Below are 19,951 nucleotides of genomic sequence, written 5' to 3'. Positions count from 1 at the left end.
TAGTTTAACGGTACATTGTTTGTCGTTTATCACACGAACCGGTACACTGTTTGTCGCTTATCTTTTCGTTGGTGCGCATGCGTAGGACTCTAAACACACTCTTCTGTTATCGAACACAGAACCTTATTTTGTAAACTCAGAATCCCCCAGGTACAGAAAGTATTGCTTTCATGCAGTTTGTTTATGAGTTTAGTTGCAACGGTACGAGCATGAAGTACAGTAGTGCAACGATCGGTGTACCTTTATGAGCATATTGACATAATTTCTTATTACAGAGTTTTTGCTATGTTTACCAATATATGCAGTCATTGATTGAAATACCAAGATATTCTGATGGATCGAAGACGCTACGTCACGATGACGTCATTGCTACTTATTGTGCTTTATAATTTGGACGCAGGTAATTGGCTTATCTCTGAATCGTCAGTATATTGTGGGTTAAACTGTTTGCAAAAATCAAGAAAAAACACCCATAAAGTTACATATAATAGGGTGGGGGAAGATGGGACACCTTTTCAATCTATTTTCTCCTCCAATCTGGTAATAAACAAACATTCAACGATTTTTTATAAAACCGTATCCTCACGGCTCCCATCGACCGTTGTTAATTGTTTAAAACACGATCAGAATATTTGGTTATTATGCGTGATAAGTGTCCCATCTTCTCCCACCCTACCATATAGTAGGATGGGACATGCTTTTATTCTTTTTATCGTCCCATTTATAGTAGTAAACAAGGATACTTTCATAATTTTATAACAGTATTCTCACGACTGTAAAAGAGCTTTGTTAATTGTTTAAACACGATCAGGAAATATTGGATTTGGGTGCTAACGGTATCCCATCTTACCCCACAGTACTAAACGTATTAACTTGTACGAGGTGTATGAAACAGAACACCCGTGTTATAACGACTGTCGCTGTCTCGCCATGCGAGGATAAATAAGTTATATATACGTGGTAACGTGTAACCAAACAGGTTACCACATATGTAACTTATTTATTCTCTCTCATAAAACATAACACCCGTGTTAACGATGTCGTTGTCCCACCATGTGAAGATAAATAAGTTACATTCCTTTATTAGTTTAATATTGGAAAAGTGAATAAATTGATGCATAATTTACAATGACATATTACGCTGTCAGCACGGCATAGTAATAGGACCAAAGTTGGCGGCGAATTGAGAGGTTATCGGCACCAAAGCAAATTGACCGAGACCGTAATTTTGTTGATAGTTTTAAAATTTTAAAGCGTACGCTTTTGTGAAAAGCATGAATTATTAAAAGACTTCAAAAATTTAAAATATTTTTCTTTCAATCTAATTTACATTTTGAAGTGTAATGAATATTAGTTGTTGTTTGACGAGAGTTATCATGGGTGTTGTAGTGTAATTTAGCGTTCGTTTTTAAAGAGGTGTGTTTTGCAACGTAGCTCACTTTGGTGTATAAAGAACAACCAAAGAAATATATATATACGCTGACCTACGCTGGGCGTGGATATTTATTTTTTTGTTATTTTACACCGAGGCAAGCTACGCTGTAGTGTAAACGCCGCTTAAAACAACGAAGAAATATAGTAGGTGGGGGAAGACGGGACACCTTTAGCACATAATATTCAAATGTCCTGATTGTTTTTTAAACAAATAACAACGGTCTATGGGAGTCGTGATAAAACGATTTTATAATTCTTTGAATGTTTTTTGTTTACTACAAAATGGGACGCGAAATTATAATAAAAAAGTGTCCCATCTTCCCCACCCTACTATATCAAAAAAAAACATCAAAAAATACACGACGAAAACGTTGCGTGTATTGATATTACTCTGTAAGTTATTTACAACACGAGTGTATCAACTCGCCAAACAAAACATTTGTTAAAAAAGTCCCAAAAACTTTATCAAAATTTGTTTTTGTTTTGTTTGGTTTCTGCTGAAACGTTGGATTCAAATTTGAGACGTAATGAAATATTAATGACGTAATAATCACGATTTTCCGGACCATTATCTTACTTTTATGACAGTTTCCGCGTAATAATAGGATTTGTTTTAAATATTCGCGCCAAATTTACTACTAAACAGAACCCGCAGCTTTGAAATGTTATTTAAAAGCATGTTAAAAATAATAAAAATGACAAAACATAAGAAAACTTATTAATGAAAACAAATTTAAAATAAAATTTAGATAAAAATAAACGATTTTTCTGTTTCAATATAAATCTTATGTACATGGTACTATTATATAGATTAAAATCATTTGTGAAGTTTTAAATATAGGTTGGGGTAAGATGGGCCATGTGTTTACTCATTTTAACATCCATTTGGTAGCAAATAAAGAATATTTACAGTCTGGAACATTACGTACTAAAAACATCCATCTTACCCCACACTACTATAAATAATTTTGTGGCTTTTTTCAACATTGCATTTCTTGTTTTAAAATGCTCCTGTAATCAGATAAAGCACTTACTGAAAACCACGCGTTTTTAATCTACCAGACAAACCCTAAATAACCTAAGCTGTTTTAGGTTTATCTAACTCAGTAACATTCTTGGTCGATTTAAATTAGTTTCAAAAGTGTCGAAAATCAATATTTCAAGTTCAAACATTTTAACTACAGATGTAGTTAACTGATACAACTTTTTACATAACTTTAGATTTTGTAACTTTCTTCTTTCTCTATAATTAAAACATCCATGATAAAATTATTGCCCAAACAAATAATATCAGACAATTATGTTATAACAACGGCAACCATGGATAAGTCACTCAAGTTTTTTTACTTACAAGAATTTAAATGACCAAACCAACCAAAAGTCATGTCTGCTTATCCACACACTGCAATAGCTTCAGCAACTTGACTGTGAGCATGGGAGTGGCAACCATGGATAAATCACTCAAGTTTCCACCCACGAGGATATAAATGACCAAACCAACCAAAAGTCATGTCTGCTTATCCACACACTGCAATAGCTTTAGCAACTCGACTGTGAGCATGGGAGCTACAAGTAAAACCACCCATTCATAAACACATAAACCCTATTATTCTATAAACAATAAAACCGTTATTACATCACAGTTAATTCAGACCAAGTAGAGAAACAACTAATAGAGGATATTATGATGAATTATTCAAAGTTGGAACGCCCAATACCAAACCATTTGGACACTCTGGTTGTCAATATAAAGTTTACTCTACAACAAATTGTTGATGTGGTACGTCATAATGGGCTTAGTGGTGTCATAGTTTATATTATTGTGCAACATATACTAAAAACTAAGTACTTGGTAAAACATCTGCTATAGTATAATGAGTCTATATTTGTAACTTGATATTTTAAACTTTTATAAATAAAATTATTTGTAATTAAAGATTTTTGTTTAACATAAACCAAAAGTTGTTGGCATCACCATTTTTTTTGTAAAAGACTAAATTTACTCACAAAGTTGCAAATATGTTAACTTGTAAGCGGGCACAAGGTGTATGAATCACAACATCTGTGTTATAAAGACTGCCGTTGCCCCGCCACGTGAGGACCAATGAGTTGCATACGTGGTGACTGAAACAGAACACCCGTGTTATACAACTCATGCCCACGTACAAGTTTCCATGGCCCCACCACTAAATAAGTTACATGCATTCATACAAACATATATTCAATTATTTATTCATATACAACCGACAATAGGATGAAAGGAACCAGATAATCACAACAAACGCTTGGCTTGATCTTAAATGGAAAGATTACCGATGGAGATGGAACAAAACAGAATATGGAAACATTACAAAGATTAGGATACCATATATACAGTATGTCATTTTAACGTATTAGAAATAATACTAGACCTTAATAAAGCACAACTAATTGTGAATTACCATAAAATAAATGGGTGTAACTTAATGAATTATATACAGTATGTTATTTTATTGTGGTATTAAGATTCTTACTATGTTCGTAAAATGACATTAGAATTATTGTATGTCTCATTTGACATGATAAAAGGATTAGAACCAAACATTCTTTACAAAATTTTAACACAGAAAAAATTCTTCAGAACAAGTATACAACAAATCGTGGACTATTATAAAATGAACGACTGTGTTTAAATTATCTGCATAGACAACAAACCAATTTGAATAAAAATACATTTTTGTTTCCATGAAAGCTTCTACAAAGTTACAAAACCCTTTACTTTTAACGGTATGTGAGGATATATTAAAAGCAAAGATCTTTGTATAACATACACCAAAAAACTGTTGGCATCATCAGTGCTTGTAAAAGACTAAGTAGACTTGGTGAAACATAAAACATAGTATAACCCAAAAAACCCACAAAGTATCATATATGGTAACTTGTAAGCTGGCAAGAGTTGTTTAAACAGAACACCAGTGTTATAACGACTGTAGATGACCCGTCATGCAAGGATAAACAGGTTAAATATGTGGTAACTTAAAAGCGGGCACAAGGTTATATTGACTGTTGTTGCCCCGCTATGCGAGGATGAACAGGTTAAATATGTGGTAACTTAAAAGCGGGCACAAGGTTATATTGACTGTTGTTGCCCCGCTATGCGAGGATGAACAGGTTAAATACGTGGTAACTTGTAAGCTGGCATGAGGTGTTTAAACAGAACACCGGTGTTATATCAACTGTACTTTTCCGGCCATGCAAATTACATTCAGTAAATCTGCTATACCAACTGTACAATGTTCAATATTAAATCTACTCCTTCGCAGTATGTGGACACCTGACATCTTATTGTACAACAGCGCCGACAAAAACTTTGACCCAACGACCCATAGTCCAATTGTTATTGATCATAATGGGAATTGTCTCTATGTACCTCCAGGTAATAACTGTTTTCGTATGCAGAATATATAAGTATATATATAGTTGGGTGGGGTTGGATTGGACACTTTTAGCACATATTATCCAAATATCCTGATCGTGTTTTAAACAACTAACAACAGATGAAAGTCGTGAGGATACTGTTTTATATTTCTAAATGTTCTTTGTTTCTGCTTTCTTTGTTTTTAAGTTGTCCCATCTTCCCCTACCTTACTATACAGTAAACTATTTGTACCATTTTATCCAGAATTCGAAACTTTTACATTTTTTCAGGCATTTTTAAATCCACATGCAAAATAGATGTAAGTAACTTTCCATTTGATGAGCAGCAATGTACTTTGAAATTTGGTGTTTGGTCTTACAATGGAAACCAGGTAATAAATGTCATGTGTTTAGTATAGTAGGGTGGGTGAGATGGGACACCTTTAGCACAAAATATTTAAACATTCTGATTGTGTTATAAACAATTAATGGGAGTCGTGAGGATACGGTTTTATAATTCTTTAAATGTTCTTTGTTTACTAACAAATGGGACGAGAAAATAGAATGGAACGGTGTCCCATCTTACCTCAACCCCAATGTATATTTTTTATTATGATGTAATGATAATCATTATGACATCACAGGTGGACTTACAGTTACAGCCTGGAGGTGGGATAGATGCAACAGAATATATAGAAAGTGGGGAATGGCATTTAATGGACTTGAAAGCAAAACGAAACACTCATAAGTAAGTGCACACACAAACCTAAACTTCAGTTTTATAAAATCTTATTTTTAGTGTAGGGTGTATTTAATTTTAATGTTAACTGTTGAGTAATAAAATGAGGTGTATGAATACAGCTGACAGTGACACACACGGTGTATTTATACACCTAATGCTCACTATCAAGTTATAACAAACCAGACACACATGGTAAAATTCATACACCTTAAGCTCACTGTTGAGTTATAACATAACAGTTTCAAATTATAAACTGAAACTACCTTTTTATAAAAAAAATCAACAAAACAAATTTATTTCTACAACAAAATCAAACAGAACACACACTTCTGGAAAATAATAACTCTGGCATTAAAATTGATTATTGGAGTAGCAATTAATATTCACACCCATTGGGGCTTAGCTGCTATTAAGCTAATTTCCACACAGCATGAATGAGTGTGAATAATGCAGCCATGGGGGTTGTAAATAACAAATGGCGTGACGTAGTTGGCATCGCTTTAATTAACCCATGACAGCCAACTGATTTATTGCATCCTGAGAACTAATGAAGATTTTATTTCAAATATAAATTTATGAAACTAACATACACCACAAACCTTTTAAAAATAAGTAGTGACTTGAACCCAAAGCATGCAGAATAAATTAACAATTTCTTTTTAAAATCTTATAATTTACTTTTAAACATGATTTATCCTGAATATTTAATATTGATTTTTGAGGTAGAACAGTTTTGTTCAAATATTGTAATTGTTACTTTGCATCATTTTTGAATGGTATTTAAAAAGTATTTATTTAATCTTTTAGTATATGCTAATGATTTCACTCATAGGCAATAGAAAACACCATGATTTGGGGTAATACAGGTTTTTAAACATAATACAGTTTATCAAACCACATTTTTTAAACCCCATTTGAGCTTTAAAACCCTTTTAAAAGCCCAATAATACTTCTTAAACCTCATTTCTGAAAATCTGCAAAGTTACAAATAAAATATTTAAACATAACAAAACTCTCCCTTATACAATACACTACGATTTGGGGTAATACTGGACATTCCTTGTCTCAGCCAAATAGGTCGACTTGTGTGTGAACGAGGACAAAGTATAGTTATTATTGCGTCATATATTAACTTTGATAGATATTTGGAAATATGGGACAAGAAATGTCTCCAATACAACAAACTTAAACCCCAGGTTTCTTGGAAAAACTTAATCTTACAGAATGTTTATTTCCAGATACAAATGTTGTCCCGAATATTACGTGGACGTCACTTTTACAGTCACCCTGCGTCGCCGAACGATGTTTTTTATCATCAACCTTGTAGTACCTTGCATTCTAAACTCCATTCTCACTTTATTGACGTTTGTTTTGCCCGCTGGGGCAGCGGAAAAAGTCACTTTAGGTTGGTGTACTAATTCCTTTTTTGTTGTTATTAATTCCTTTTTTTGTTGTTATTATTATCATTTTTCTGCTGTTACTAATTTTTTTATTTTTCTGTTTTTACAAACTTCATTTTTATTATATTTTTGTTGATGTTTTTGGATTTGTTTTGTATAGTTTAAAAGGGTGACTATAAAGAAAATTCTCACTGTTGCATTTCTTGTAACTCTTTTTATTTACCTTTTAATTTTACAGATTTGTAAATATATATACACAAAATAAAATAATCATGTCAAAACACAGTGACCGCAAAATTATTTAAAAATTACATAAAAAAAACTAGAGGTCCATTAAAATTTAATCCTATATTATATCGTAACTGTCAAGATAGTGTATTTCCGACATACAATCTTGATCAGGATTATGTTTTACAAGTCCCAAAAACATAGATCCTGCCAAAATCTTGTTTTCTGGGATTGTAAAACATAAACTTGGCTTTTCTGCACCAAACATTGTCCATTAATAATTAACACTGTTATTTAAACAGCCATCACGGTTCTACTGGCACAGATTGTCTTTATGCTGCTCATAATGGAGACAATGCCCCCAACGTCTGATGCAATACCATTGATAAGTATGACATCATAAACACTTTGTTTGGAAACAATCAACCATTGTTATGACTCATAAACCACTTTCCACCACAAAGAGATTAAATATTAATGCAACTTGGCATAGTAATGGTATGCCAGAATGACATGTTTCATTCAACACCTATATACTGTAAAAGCCATCAGAAAAAAACACTGAAAGTAATCAGAAAAGTACTCAGCTCCAAATACTTTTATGGCAAACACATAGGCCTAAATGTAAAACTAGTCAAAAAAAGTTTCAAATACTTTAATGACAAACTTTTTTTGCTATTTAACCCCAAATACACAAACATAGTGTGCATTTTAATGTTTTTCTGATTAGAAAACATACAACATAGCAACTCACTTTGCACTTTACACAATTGTTCACACTTTTCTCTTTATGTTCTTTATAAAGAAAAAAGTGTAACTTATTTACCCTCCACACAAGGGTAAATAAGTTAATACATTCATTCATAATAAATACTGGCTCCAATATTATCCACAGGCAAATACTTCGCATGTAGTTTAGTCACTGTATGCGCCTCAGTAGCTGGGACTGTGCTAGTTCTATCTTTCTATTACGCCTCACCTCTTATTGATGGACGAATGTCTCCAAGTGTAAGTTGGGGATGTGTTTTGTGGAATGAGTGAATGTAACTTATTTATCTACAACAACATTCAACAGTTTTTATAAGTTATAACACGGGTGTTCTGTTTCAAACACCTTGTTGCTTCTTACAAGTTACCATGTATGAATTTTTTTGTATAACTGACAATTTGGACAACTAATTAGTGACCACTGGGTTGATACATTTATTATTGCATCCAAGAACTAACTCTCAGTTAAAAATTATAAATGACATTCATACAAAAACATATCTTTCCTTTCAGATGCGAAGCTTTTTTTTAGTCCACGCACCCAAACTTCTCCGGATGAATCCTTACATCCCAAAAGTTTTAACTGCGACAGAAACAAAACCAAGTACGAACCAAGCGAAACGGAAATCTGTGAAACCTAATGTGGTGGCTCGATGCTTGGATCGCAAAATAATTCAACCAAAACAAGGTATTTATATGATTTTTATTGACGCATTCATGTGTAGAAAAGTGGTATTTGAGAAACGAGTATCTATTTCACATACGAGCATCCACATAGGGTAAATACAGCAGCTTCAACCCAGTGGTCACTAATGGGTTGTTCAAATTGTTACCCATGCAGAAAAACAATCACCCACAAAGTTACATACGTGGTAACTTGAGGTGTATGAAACAGAACACCCGTGTTATAGCGACTGTCTTTGCCCCACCACATTAGACTTAAAAGTTACATTCATTCATCAATTAAGCACTCTATGGAAAAATTAGAACAAATTGCAATGACAGTTTGATGTATGCCAACTTCCAGATACGAGGATTTATCCAAAAGTAAAAGCTCGCCAAAAATATCACGATGTTTTCTTTGATGCCCTCAATGCAGTTGATGGAAAAAGTCCATACAAGGTAAAATAGAAATAGTATTACAATCATCACATACCAAGTTTAAATTTTTTTACATTTTCGTTACATAACAACATATTTACTTTGTTTATAAAATATAATGTTAAACAGCAAGCCTTTATCATTTAGCCAGTTTATTATTATTATATGAGCAGTTTATATAATTTGGGCAGGTTATAAACTTATAATTTGGGCAGGTTATAAAAATGAATTTATGTAGTCTATATCCACATAGGCGTAATACATTTAAACCCATTATTAACTTCCTTGTATGTTACAGGTTCGACCAATGACCAATGGCAGCACCGGTAACACAAAGTCACACCTGATATCAAACCATGGACAGAACCATCATCTTATAACTACAAGAGTGAGATTGGAATCAAATGAAAATAATGAAGATAGTCAAAAGAACAACTCCCACCATAGAATTAAAGACACTTACTTTGGTAAATTCGTTACCCATCATATAATTATGAATTGAACTTTTTTCTTTGGGTGGTAGCGGGGAAACGACGGTGGTAATAACACGGCTGCTCTGTTTTATACACCAAGTGCCCGCTTACGAGTTACCACAGATGGCAGAATTAAGTGAAAACACCAAAAAAACAGTCACTAAAATCGTGGGCCTGTCACCAACTTTAAAACCTGGTTATTTTAAGTATGTTGATCCAGTACACATATGCCCACAACAATAGTGGTACAAGGAACTAGTAATAGAATTTAAAACGGTCTCTTATAACCTAGTGGCTGTCACTAAAGGTAAAAACCTGGTATTCCAGATATTGAAGACGTTTCTGTGATTTTAAAAGAACCGAACGAACGCCAGAAAGACATTGAACGACAGCAATCAACATCTACAGACAATCATGTGACCAAGATACCTTGCTCATGCAAAGATAGATCTAAAGCACTCCGAAAATTCAGTAAGTACAAGAGGTTTAAAAACCTCTAAAAATAAGAAAAACTGCCCATTAAGGAGACACAAGGAGTATGAAACAGAATATCAGCCGTACAACGACTGTCGTTGCCCGGCCATGTGAGGATAAATAAGTTACATACATGGTGACTTGTAAGCAGGCACGAGGTGTATAAAACAGAACACCAGTGCTATAACGACTGTCGTTGCCCGGCCATGTGAGGATAAATAAGTTACATGCACTTAATTGTTTATTCATTATATTGTCTGGCGCCGTGGTGTAGTGGTTAGCGCGCCTGCATGTAACCCAGAGGTAATGGGTACAAGGCTCGACGCTGCTACCATTGTGAGCGTATGTGTCCTTGGGCAAGACACTTAACGGCAATTGCTCCAACCCAGTGGTCACTAATGGGTTGTCTAAATTATCAGCCATACATAAAAAAAAAAGAAAAAAAAAAAAAAATAATTACCCACAAAGTAACATTCATGGTAACTCGTAAGCTGGCGCGAGGTGCACACCCGTGTTATAACGACTGTCGTTTTCCGGCCACGCGAGGATAAAGTAAGTTACATTCACATTCATATAAAATTAAATGTTAATAAAATATTGTGATGTTTTTAAAAGCGCCATTCATTAGTTTCAGATGAAAACTCAACATTGGATGAAATACTTAGCGACCTGCGTCGAATAAACAAAAGAAAAGAGGAAGACGAACTGTTCGGTGAAATATCTTTGGAATGGCAGTACGCATCCCGCGTTTTGGACAAGATATTGCTTTGGGTGTTCATACTGTTTGTAGTGGTGGCAACATTGTCAACATTATTCGCTGTGCCCAATCTTGAACATGTGTTTATGTGACGTTTGTGTAATGTACATAACCAGGTTACCAGTATTTCAGCACAAGGCGTAATAAATGCCTCAAGTTATAAACTCATATGTGTTTTATACGACAATTAAAGTTGTCTACAAATAATAATCACCCACAAAGTTACGAATATGTTAGCTCATAAGCAGACACGAGGCCTATGAAACAGAACAACCGTGATATAATTATTACGCAATACATAGACATCCCACACTGTGTTTGTTCGTGCGAAACGGAATTTACTGGAGCGTTAAAACATAAACAATTTCGCAACAGGAACTCGGAAGTTCAGTGTTTTTTTTTCGGTAAAAGGCAACAAAAACGATGTTTTTGACAATCATAAGAGCAAATGTGACATAATAGACATGTAGGCGCAAATTAATGCAACATCTATATCGCACAAAACCGTAACGAAACAGCTGGACACGATAGATTAAAAAGCGTTACATAGTCGAACAGTTTGTCTGTTTTAGAATAGAAACTTACGAGTTACGTTATTGCTATTCTAACATTCTATGTTTTCTGTATTACTAAACCTAATGTACCAAAACCTAACTAATGTATATTTGAAAAAGAGACTGACGATGCCATTAGGCAAAATATATTTCCCTTTTATCATACAATTTGTTTTAGGCCTATCTTAAAAAACTTTGTTTTACCCTAGTAAAATAGAACCAACACGTAGAAACAAATGCAATAGATTATGAATCAATGACGTGATATGCAAGAAGCCAAACTTATCCACATACATCTGTAAACTTCAAACTAACGGGACCTAACCTGAAAGATAAAATGTCGGCCCATTTTGTGCAGGTCAGTGTTTTTGCTACAAAAGAGCTAAACACTATTCAAAACTTTGCTATAAATTTAACAGTAAACTAAATTCTTATCAAAATCTACATAGTAATTGTTGTTGCAAATATGCTGCTACCTTTCTTCTGTCATCCCCCATTTTGTGCAGACTGGCCTAGGCTATAGGTCTACCACCACACAATGGTTAGCGTGACTGCCTCTAACTTAGAGGTTATGGGTTCAAGGCCTGTCGCTTCTACCAGTTGCGGGCGTATGTGTCTTTGGGCAAGACACTTAACAGCAATTGCTCCAACCGAGTGGTCACTAATGGGTTGTACAAATTATCAGCCACACATATATTTAACACTTAACCCTTCATTTTTAGAAAAGAATCCAAAAAGAAATCCTTACAATGCGGAAGTCCCCACCCCCCGGTATCCGACTATGTGAAGACAGTTTGCGGTCAGCCCCAGAGTTTATGGTGGAGCTTACCGGGGCAACAGGAACTTTGTATTCCGAGCAAATATTCAAATTACTTTTTAAATTCGGGGAGAGATATCCATTCGAGTCTCCCCAGGTATTTCAATGCAATTAAAATGGTTAATTCAATTTAAAAGCATCTACAATTTTATTCTATAAGGGTGAGGCCACGCCATGGGACTTGAGATTTAAGCCAAAATTGGTCCATATTTAAAATTAAGTTTACACTACACCAAATAGCACAAATGAAAGTATATGTAATACTTTATTTAAACTTTACTGCACAAAAAATCTAGACCAACCAATTGTATAAGATAAAAACCTACTGTATAAAAAAATACTTGGCCTAATTGGCATCTGTCTCTCACTATTTTCAATATGTCCCTGTACTTTAGGTAACATTTGTTGGAAACTGTATTCCTGTTCACCCTCATGTTTATTCTAACGGCCACATCTGTCTGTCAATCCTCACTGAAGATTGGAGCCCAGCTTTGTCAACTGAAGCTGTTTGCCTTAGTGTAATATCCATGTTGAGTAGTTGCACTGAGAAGGTGAAGTTTGTAGCACAAACAAAGCTTAGTGGAAACGTGTAGAGCTTTTTAACCTTTTTGTGGTGACACAAATTTTGAGCATTAGCATTGAAACCAGCACTATTACGTCAAGCTTTTTTGCAGTGACTTTAATATTGCACATAATCGAATAGGACAACTTGTGATTTTCAAGCTTTTTTTATAGTGACACAAATGTTGTAAACGTAACTTGTGTGTCACAATTTGTAAACTTACAGCTTTTATAAACATGCTGTAAAAATGAAATCTATTTAATGAATAAAACAAGGTCATTTTACACCAAAAGCCGGGTACCCAAACAGATAATGTCACCTTAAACACTGTCAATGTTTTATCTGAATAGAAAATTTACAAAAATACAAAATAAATTTTTGCAAGCTTTTTTACAATGTAACTATACTTGTCACAGAAACTGCCCCCTGACAATGCATTTTACATTCGAACCTGCAGTAAAAATCCTAAAGACACAAAATGGTGGTTCCATGGTAAGACATTAAGTGGTTTATTCGTATTATACTGCTTACTGTCGAAGTGAAATCTATATCTCTTTAATGTATCATGCAACAAATATGAGTGCTATACCATGGCAGACATCATTATGCATGGCTACAAAGTACCTACAGCAGCGAATGTACATAAATATTGCTTTTCAAAAATCATGACCAGATTTACAAACATAATTATACATTGGCAACATGGTTATCTAATATCTTCAAGAGCTTTTATATACAACTATTGCTCAATAATTGTGTTTAACCAGAACTAAACACGAACATTATCTACAGATGACCAAGTTTAACCAGACCTTCAGAAGTTTCTATTAACAACTTTCCTGTAACTTTATCACCACCCTCTGCAGTAGTATGTTGACTTAACACCGCCCCCCGTAGTACATTGTGTTAATTGCCAAGAGAATTGTTTGCCGTGCATTCATGTTTTCACAACGTCATATTGAAGATGTAATAAACCTCTCTATGATAGAAAAATAAATAATCTTGCAAACCAAAAGTGACGACCATGCTTATAAATATCTCAATATCTCAATATATACATTCATATTGTATGGCTGATAATTTGGACAACCCATTAGTGACCACTGGGTTGGAGCAATTGTCGTTAAGTGTCTTGCCCAAGGACACATACGCCCACAATGGTAGCAGCGACGAGCCTTGAACCCATTACCTAATGGTTACAGGCAGGCGCGCTAACCACTACGCCACGGCGCCGGATTTTGCTGGAAATAATCCCAATACATAATCATAGGCATTAAGCACCTAACATGGGTATGCATGAATGCCCTGAAAAATTGAATATGCTACCCCATTCGAAAATCTAGGTACTAAATTCACAGGTTAAATTGGTAATACGACAACAATTAAAGTTAAAAAAGTTTGACACCCATGTCTTTCCCCATGTTAATTAAGTCAAGAATAATTATTAATACAATGCATATTTAGGTTTGATTTTCTAGACCCTGGTTATAATGCAACAGTTATTTAAGATATTAAAATTTGGTCCCTTAACATCTTGTATATATATATAAAGAACAGTTTTACACCTTCAGCTAATAAAGAGAAGGGACACCACCAGCACGTAATATCCAAATATCCTGATCGTGTTTTAAACAATTAACAACGGTCTATGGGAGTCTTGAGGATATGGTTTTATAATTCTTTGAATGTTCTTTGTTTACTACAGTACCAAATGGGACGTGAAAATAGAATGGAAAGGTGTCCCATCTTCCTGTTCCTATACCATAAATTCAGACAACTAGTAAACCATAGATGTATATTTATAAATCATGTGCAACATACTAAACCAGTTTCAACCATATTCCTACCTTTGTCTCAAAATCTAGTTCATTTTTATATAACATTTCTATGGTGAATAGATTGGGGAGTGTCACACCACCACACTTGATGTGAACTTCATGCTTTTCACTGCAGATGTGAAAATAGAATTTTAGTTTAAATGAATGAATGTAACTTATACATATTCGCGAGGCCAGAAAACGACAGTCATTATAACACAGGTGTTTTGTTTCATACACCTCAGGCCCGCTCACGAGTTACCCCATATGTGACTGTGTGGGTGATTGTTTTTCTATATGGCTAACGAAGTGACAATTGCCCAACCCATAACCAAGTCACTGGGTTAAAAAAAATGCCGTTAAATATCTTGGCTAAAGACACAACGCCCACAATGGTAGCAGCGACAAGTCTCAAGTTTCAAGGTGGATGCGTTTGTGTAATACAGGTTCCATGTTAAGGTATAGCACAAGTGCCATATCATGAACAAAACACAATTTAGTGCAATAATAAATACACATGATACTTTGTTAAGTACCTTGTCTTCCCAAGTTTATCCAACACAAATTGACCAAAATGCCCAACAGTTGCTTTACTTGAAGTCCTGATGAAGTTGGATTCCAAATCCTGCAAGATATAAATTGGGTTTGTAAGTGTAGGGGTATGCTGGGTGACTGGTAGAAATGCAATCTTAGAAACATTGAATTATAACATGGTGTATTTATATACATCTTGTGCTCATTGTCGAGTTATAACACAGTTTAGAGGTGTCCTGATTGATTGGTGGAAATACAATGTTGGGAACACGACTTTAAACATTGGTACGGTCATACCCCGATAAGTACAATGTAGAACTAATACATGGTGTATTCGTACACCTCATGCTTACTTTCAGATTATAACATGGTTGTCTCCTAACAAACATGGTGTATTTATTTAAATAAACTATGCTTGCTGTCAAAGTACACCAACAACCTAACCTAACATAAACTTTATTTATGTCTTTAACTATAGTATTAATAGTGAAGATTAAAATAAATAAAACAACGAAGAGAAGGGAATGAACGATAAAATAATAGTGGTTAAAACACACAATACATTTAGTCCAACACTTACTTCAGCTGGTGTAGAACACAGTTGCGGGCCAACCCAATCAAAATAAACTGTAACCATCTTATAAGGACAATATATTAACTTGGTTTGTAGATCTGAGTCAGGATTCTTGTGGAACTCAAGGAAATTTCGATTTTCCACTGTAAGCAAGGAATCTTGTTATAATGAGTTAGGTTACAGTAGGGTGGGGGAAGATAGGACACCTTTAACACATGATATCCAAACATCCTGATCATGTTTTATATACTTAACATCGGTATATGGGAGTCATAGGGATAAGATTTCATAATTCTTTAAATTTTATATGCTTCCCACCAAGTTGGACGAGAAAATAGAATGAAAAGGTGTCCCATCTTCCCCCACCCTACTATATATATTTTAATTTTATTATATGGAAGCACACGAAGGTCATTTGTAAAAGCATGCTAAAAGATTTAGGCAGTTTCTTCATTATCTCTTTATATATGTTTCTATTTCATATGGTTGAGCCATACCAGGGAACTTGGGATTTAGCCCAGAGTTGGCCCATTACCCCAACATTGTATATATGTACGTTCTATTTTATATGGATGAGGTCCTACAGTGAGGCATGCCATGGGACCTGGAATTTAGACCAGAGTTGGCCCATTACCCCAACTTTGTATATGCACATTCTATTCTATATGGATGAGGTCCTACAGTGAGGCATGCCATGGGACCTGGAATTTAGACCAGAGTTGGCTCATTACCCCAACATTGTATATGCACATTCTATTCTATACGGGTGAGGTCCTACAGTGAGGCATGCCATGGGACCTGGAATTTAGACCAGAGTTGGCCCATTACCCCAACATTGTATATGCACATTCTATTCTATATGGATGAGGTCCTATAGTGATGCATGCCATGGGACCTGGAATTTAGACCAGAGTTGGCCCATTACCCCAACATTGTATATGCACATTCTATTCTATACGGGTGAGGTCCTACAGTGAGGCATGCCATGGGACCTGGAATTTAGACCAGAGTTGGCCCATTACCCCAACATTGTATATGCACATTCTATTCTATATGGGTGAGGTCCTACAGTGAGGCACGCCATGGGACCTGGGATTTAGACCAGAGTTGGCCCATTACCACAACATTGTATATGCACATTCTATTCTATATGGGTGAGGTTCTACAGTGAGGCACGCCATGGGACCTGGGATTTAGACCAGAGTTGGCCCATTACCACAACATTGTATATGCACATTCTATTCTATATAGGTGAGGTCCTGCAGTGAGGCATGCCATGGGACCTGGGATTTAGACCAGAGTTGGCCCATTACCACAACATTGTATATGCACATTCTATTCTATATAGGTGAGGTCCTGCAGTGAGGCATGCCATGGGACCTGGAATTTAGACCAGAGTTGGCCCATTACCCCAATATTGTATATGCACATTCTATTCTATATGGATAACTTGGTAGTTCCCCTGCCATATTAGGATAAACAAATTACAACAACATGAAATACAACTCACTTGTCTGAATTCCTGGCAACAGTTTATCCACGATATCTTGTAGTACGATATCAGCTTTAACTGAAGAATAAATGTTGGCGTTTTGAAGCTTGACGTCGCATATGGGGCATGTGAGGTAAACAGCCAAGTGTTTCGTGATACAACTTTTGCAAACTGTAAGTAAAGATAGGTGTAAGTTTTCACTGGTGGTGTTCTATACACCCCGTGTGCGGTTATGAGTTGTCATATAACAATGTCACTTTGTGGGTGAATATTTTTTCCTTTTTTTAATGTATGGCTGATTATTTAGATAACCCATATCACTGGGTTGCAGAAATTACTCAAGTGTCATCATTAAGACTCAAATGCCTTGAGCCAGACCAATCATAGTGCCACGACAGCAAACAAAATATAGTAAATAACTAAATTATATTAAGGATTTTGTGCTAAAAAAAACGTAACAGACAAAAAACACAACACCAGGTCAGGGTCAGATTCACAAAATTTATTAATTAAAATTAATTATGAACCTATTTTATTGTTGAATATAAACTTACATGAATGAAGACACTCTGTAATAGTTGTTGCATCAACCAGATAACCACAGCATATTTTACAAGATATATGGATGTTTAAATCAGCAAGTTTAATCTTTATTTCATCATCATTAGGTTTTGCTTCAACTGCATTCGGCTGTTTAGTAATTATAGAAATAAAATATGAATAGTAAATAGAGATACATGTAAGGCATAGGTGCCAAACTTAGGGTGGTAGGCTAGGCAGATCAACCCTGGAAAATTAGCACAAAATTAATCAGTAAAGAAGCAATACGCAATGGATCAAGTTAATTTTCCGTCATTTATAAAACTTTGGCGTGTGTGATGTGGGGAGTTATAATAAGAGTGAATGCACCAGTCACACATGGTGTATTCATATACCTCATGCTCACTGTCGAGTTATAACATGGGTGTCTTCTTATACACCAGACACACATGGTGTATTCATACACCTTATGCTCACTGCCTAGTTATAACATGGATGTCTTCTTAAACACCAGACACACATGGTATATTCATATACCTCATGCTCACTGTCGAGTTATAACATGGGTGTCTTCTTATACACCAGACACACATGGTGTATTCATATACCTCATGCTCACTGTCGAGTTATAACATGGGTGTCTTCTTATACACCAGACACATATGGTGTAGCCATACACCTCATGCTCACTGTTGAGTTATAACATGGGTGTCTTCTTAAACACCAGACACACATGGTATATTCATATACCTCATGCTCACTGCCAAGTTATAACATGGGCGTCTTCTTAAACACCAGACACACATGGTGTATTTATACACCTCATGCTCACTGTCGAGTTGTAACATGGGTGTCTTCTTATACACCAGACACACATGGTGTATTCATACACCTCATGCTCACTGTCAAGTTATAACATCGGTGTCTTCTTATACACCAGACACACATGGTATATTCATATATAATATACCTCATGCTCACAGTAGAGTTATAACAAACCATTGATATTATCCAACATTAAATCAAATAACATAATATATTTTTCTACATTTAAAGCAACAAACATCAGCCACAATATATCAATACCTGCCGTTCATTTTCCTTCATTTCTGGCACCTTTAACTCATAATAAACAATTTTCCCCAAAGATTTTGTGCGAATAGCAAGATTTTCTGCCAACTTCCTCAGATGTTTTCCAAACTTAATGTAATCCATGGTCACTGGAAATAATTGTATAAAAGTTGTGAAAATGTAATAAATAGCTCTGTAGTTTAAAACAGTAAGCTAATAAATGGTAACATTGCTAGGTGTGGCGACAAGGATTATTTTCTTCCAGCTGAATGTAAATATGTTTTTAACTGTAAGCATGTTTTAAAAACTGTTATTTTGTCGCTATAACCTTTAATTTCATTTAAAATATCTTTAAATTTCACTACTATAATCGAAGAGACAACTAAAGTTATTATTGTTTGAATGGAGGGGCAAAAAGATTGATTGAAAACGACGGTAATTTAAACATGGATAATTGGATATCATAACAAATTATATAAAAAAATGTTTGTGAAGCTGATACAACCTACATACAGTTAGTAAACTCCAAGTAAGCAGTAAACTTGCTTTTTTTTAATATTGTAAAAAAAAGACAGGTATTTTGTTCATAACAGGCTGACTCTGGCCTAAATCGAAAGTGCATGCCTCACCATGAGATCTTATTGATATAGAAACGTGAACAATTACTCAATTTAGTACTTACCTACTGCACCAGCGTTCACCCTTGACACGTAAGCCCTATACGCGATGAACACTTGACTTCTTGTAAAGAACCTGCTTTCGTTGGCAGGAATTGAATAAAGTTGCAGAAAATCGACCAAGTTTGGGAACGAAATATCGTCCAACTCAGGTCCCTTGGCGGCTTCTGAATCGTCCATGGCAAATGTATATTTTTTATTGTGCACTTAGCTTTTAGACATGGGGTAAATGAAAATTGATTATAAGCTTGGCGGGTTTAAGGTGAATTCCCCATTCGGGAAGAAAACGTCGGCATTTTATTCGTCCCTGTTTAAACCCTCACTTAACGCCAGAGATACGGACTCTGCTTTACGCTAAACAATAAAAATTAAAAAACTCAATCTTTCTAGTTTTTGCTTTTAATTTCTGTGTAAGCTTTGGTAAAGACCTGAACTACCATTATCATTCAAACACATGTTCTATCGATCCCTTCAGTATTGTAACTCGTATAAAGTTTTAAAGCGAATGTGACCCATTTATTATGACATTTTACAATCTAC

General features: G+C 35.0%; 3 protein-coding genes across 4 annotated transcripts; 2 read left to right on the top strand and 1 right to left on the bottom strand.

Moving 5' to 3' along the window:
* Positions 1-255: 255 nt before the first annotated feature.
* Positions 256-11,685, top strand: LOC149740909 (acetylcholine receptor subunit alpha-type acr-16-like). Its single transcript, XM_089873466.1, has 14 exons — positions 256-400; positions 3,078-3,214; positions 3,688-3,809; positions 4,737-4,849; positions 5,122-5,222; positions 5,475-5,578; positions 6,811-6,977; positions 7,503-7,589; positions 8,096-8,208; positions 8,482-8,656; positions 8,996-9,090; positions 9,368-9,536; positions 9,870-10,013; positions 10,645-11,685. The coding sequence occupies exons 1-14, from the start codon at positions 334-336 to the stop codon at positions 10,863-10,865; spliced, it is 1,815 nt and encodes a 604-aa protein (XP_089729592.1). The 5' UTR covers positions 256-333; the 3' UTR covers positions 10,866-11,685.
* Positions 11,521-13,721, top strand: LOC149740908 (ubiquitin-conjugating enzyme E2 W-like). The gene is made up of 5 exons (XM_089873496.1): positions 11,521-11,685; positions 12,050-12,241; positions 12,540-12,695; positions 13,123-13,198; positions 13,499-13,721. The coding sequence occupies exons 1-5, from the start codon at positions 11,665-11,667 to the stop codon at positions 13,510-13,512; spliced, it is 459 nt and encodes a 152-aa protein (XP_089729622.1). The 5' UTR covers positions 11,521-11,664; the 3' UTR covers positions 13,513-13,721.
* LOC149740907 (polycomb group RING finger protein 1-like) lies at positions 13,192-19,680 on the bottom strand. Of its 2 annotated transcripts, none has more exons than XM_089873486.1 (8): positions 19,417-19,677; positions 18,750-18,883; positions 17,678-17,813; positions 17,142-17,294; positions 15,638-15,774; positions 15,060-15,148; positions 14,554-14,653; positions 13,192-13,685 (listed from the first exon to the last, which is right to left on the bottom strand). In XM_089873486.1, exons 1-8 carry the CDS (start codon positions 19,589-19,591, stop codon positions 13,644-13,646), a joined length of 966 nt encoding a protein of 321 aa, XP_089729612.1. In that variant the 5' UTR covers positions 19,592-19,677; the 3' UTR covers positions 13,192-13,643. The 2 variants fall into 2 exon arrangements, with proteins under 2 accessions (XP_089729612.1, XP_089729611.1); XM_089873485.1 differs by lacking the exon at positions 13,192-13,685 and adding an exon at positions 13,770-14,462 and having other exon boundaries at positions 19,417-19,680.
* Positions 19,681-19,951: the final 271 nt, after the last annotated feature.

The sequence above is a fragment of the Ciona robusta genome, chromosome 2, assembly GCF_009617815.1.
Source record: "Ciona robusta chromosome 2, ASM961781v2".
NCBI classification, from domain to species: domain Eukaryota; kingdom Metazoa; phylum Chordata; class Ascidiacea; order Phlebobranchia; family Cionidae; genus Ciona; species Ciona robusta.
This window is presented reverse-complemented; position numbering and strand designations above follow the sequence as displayed.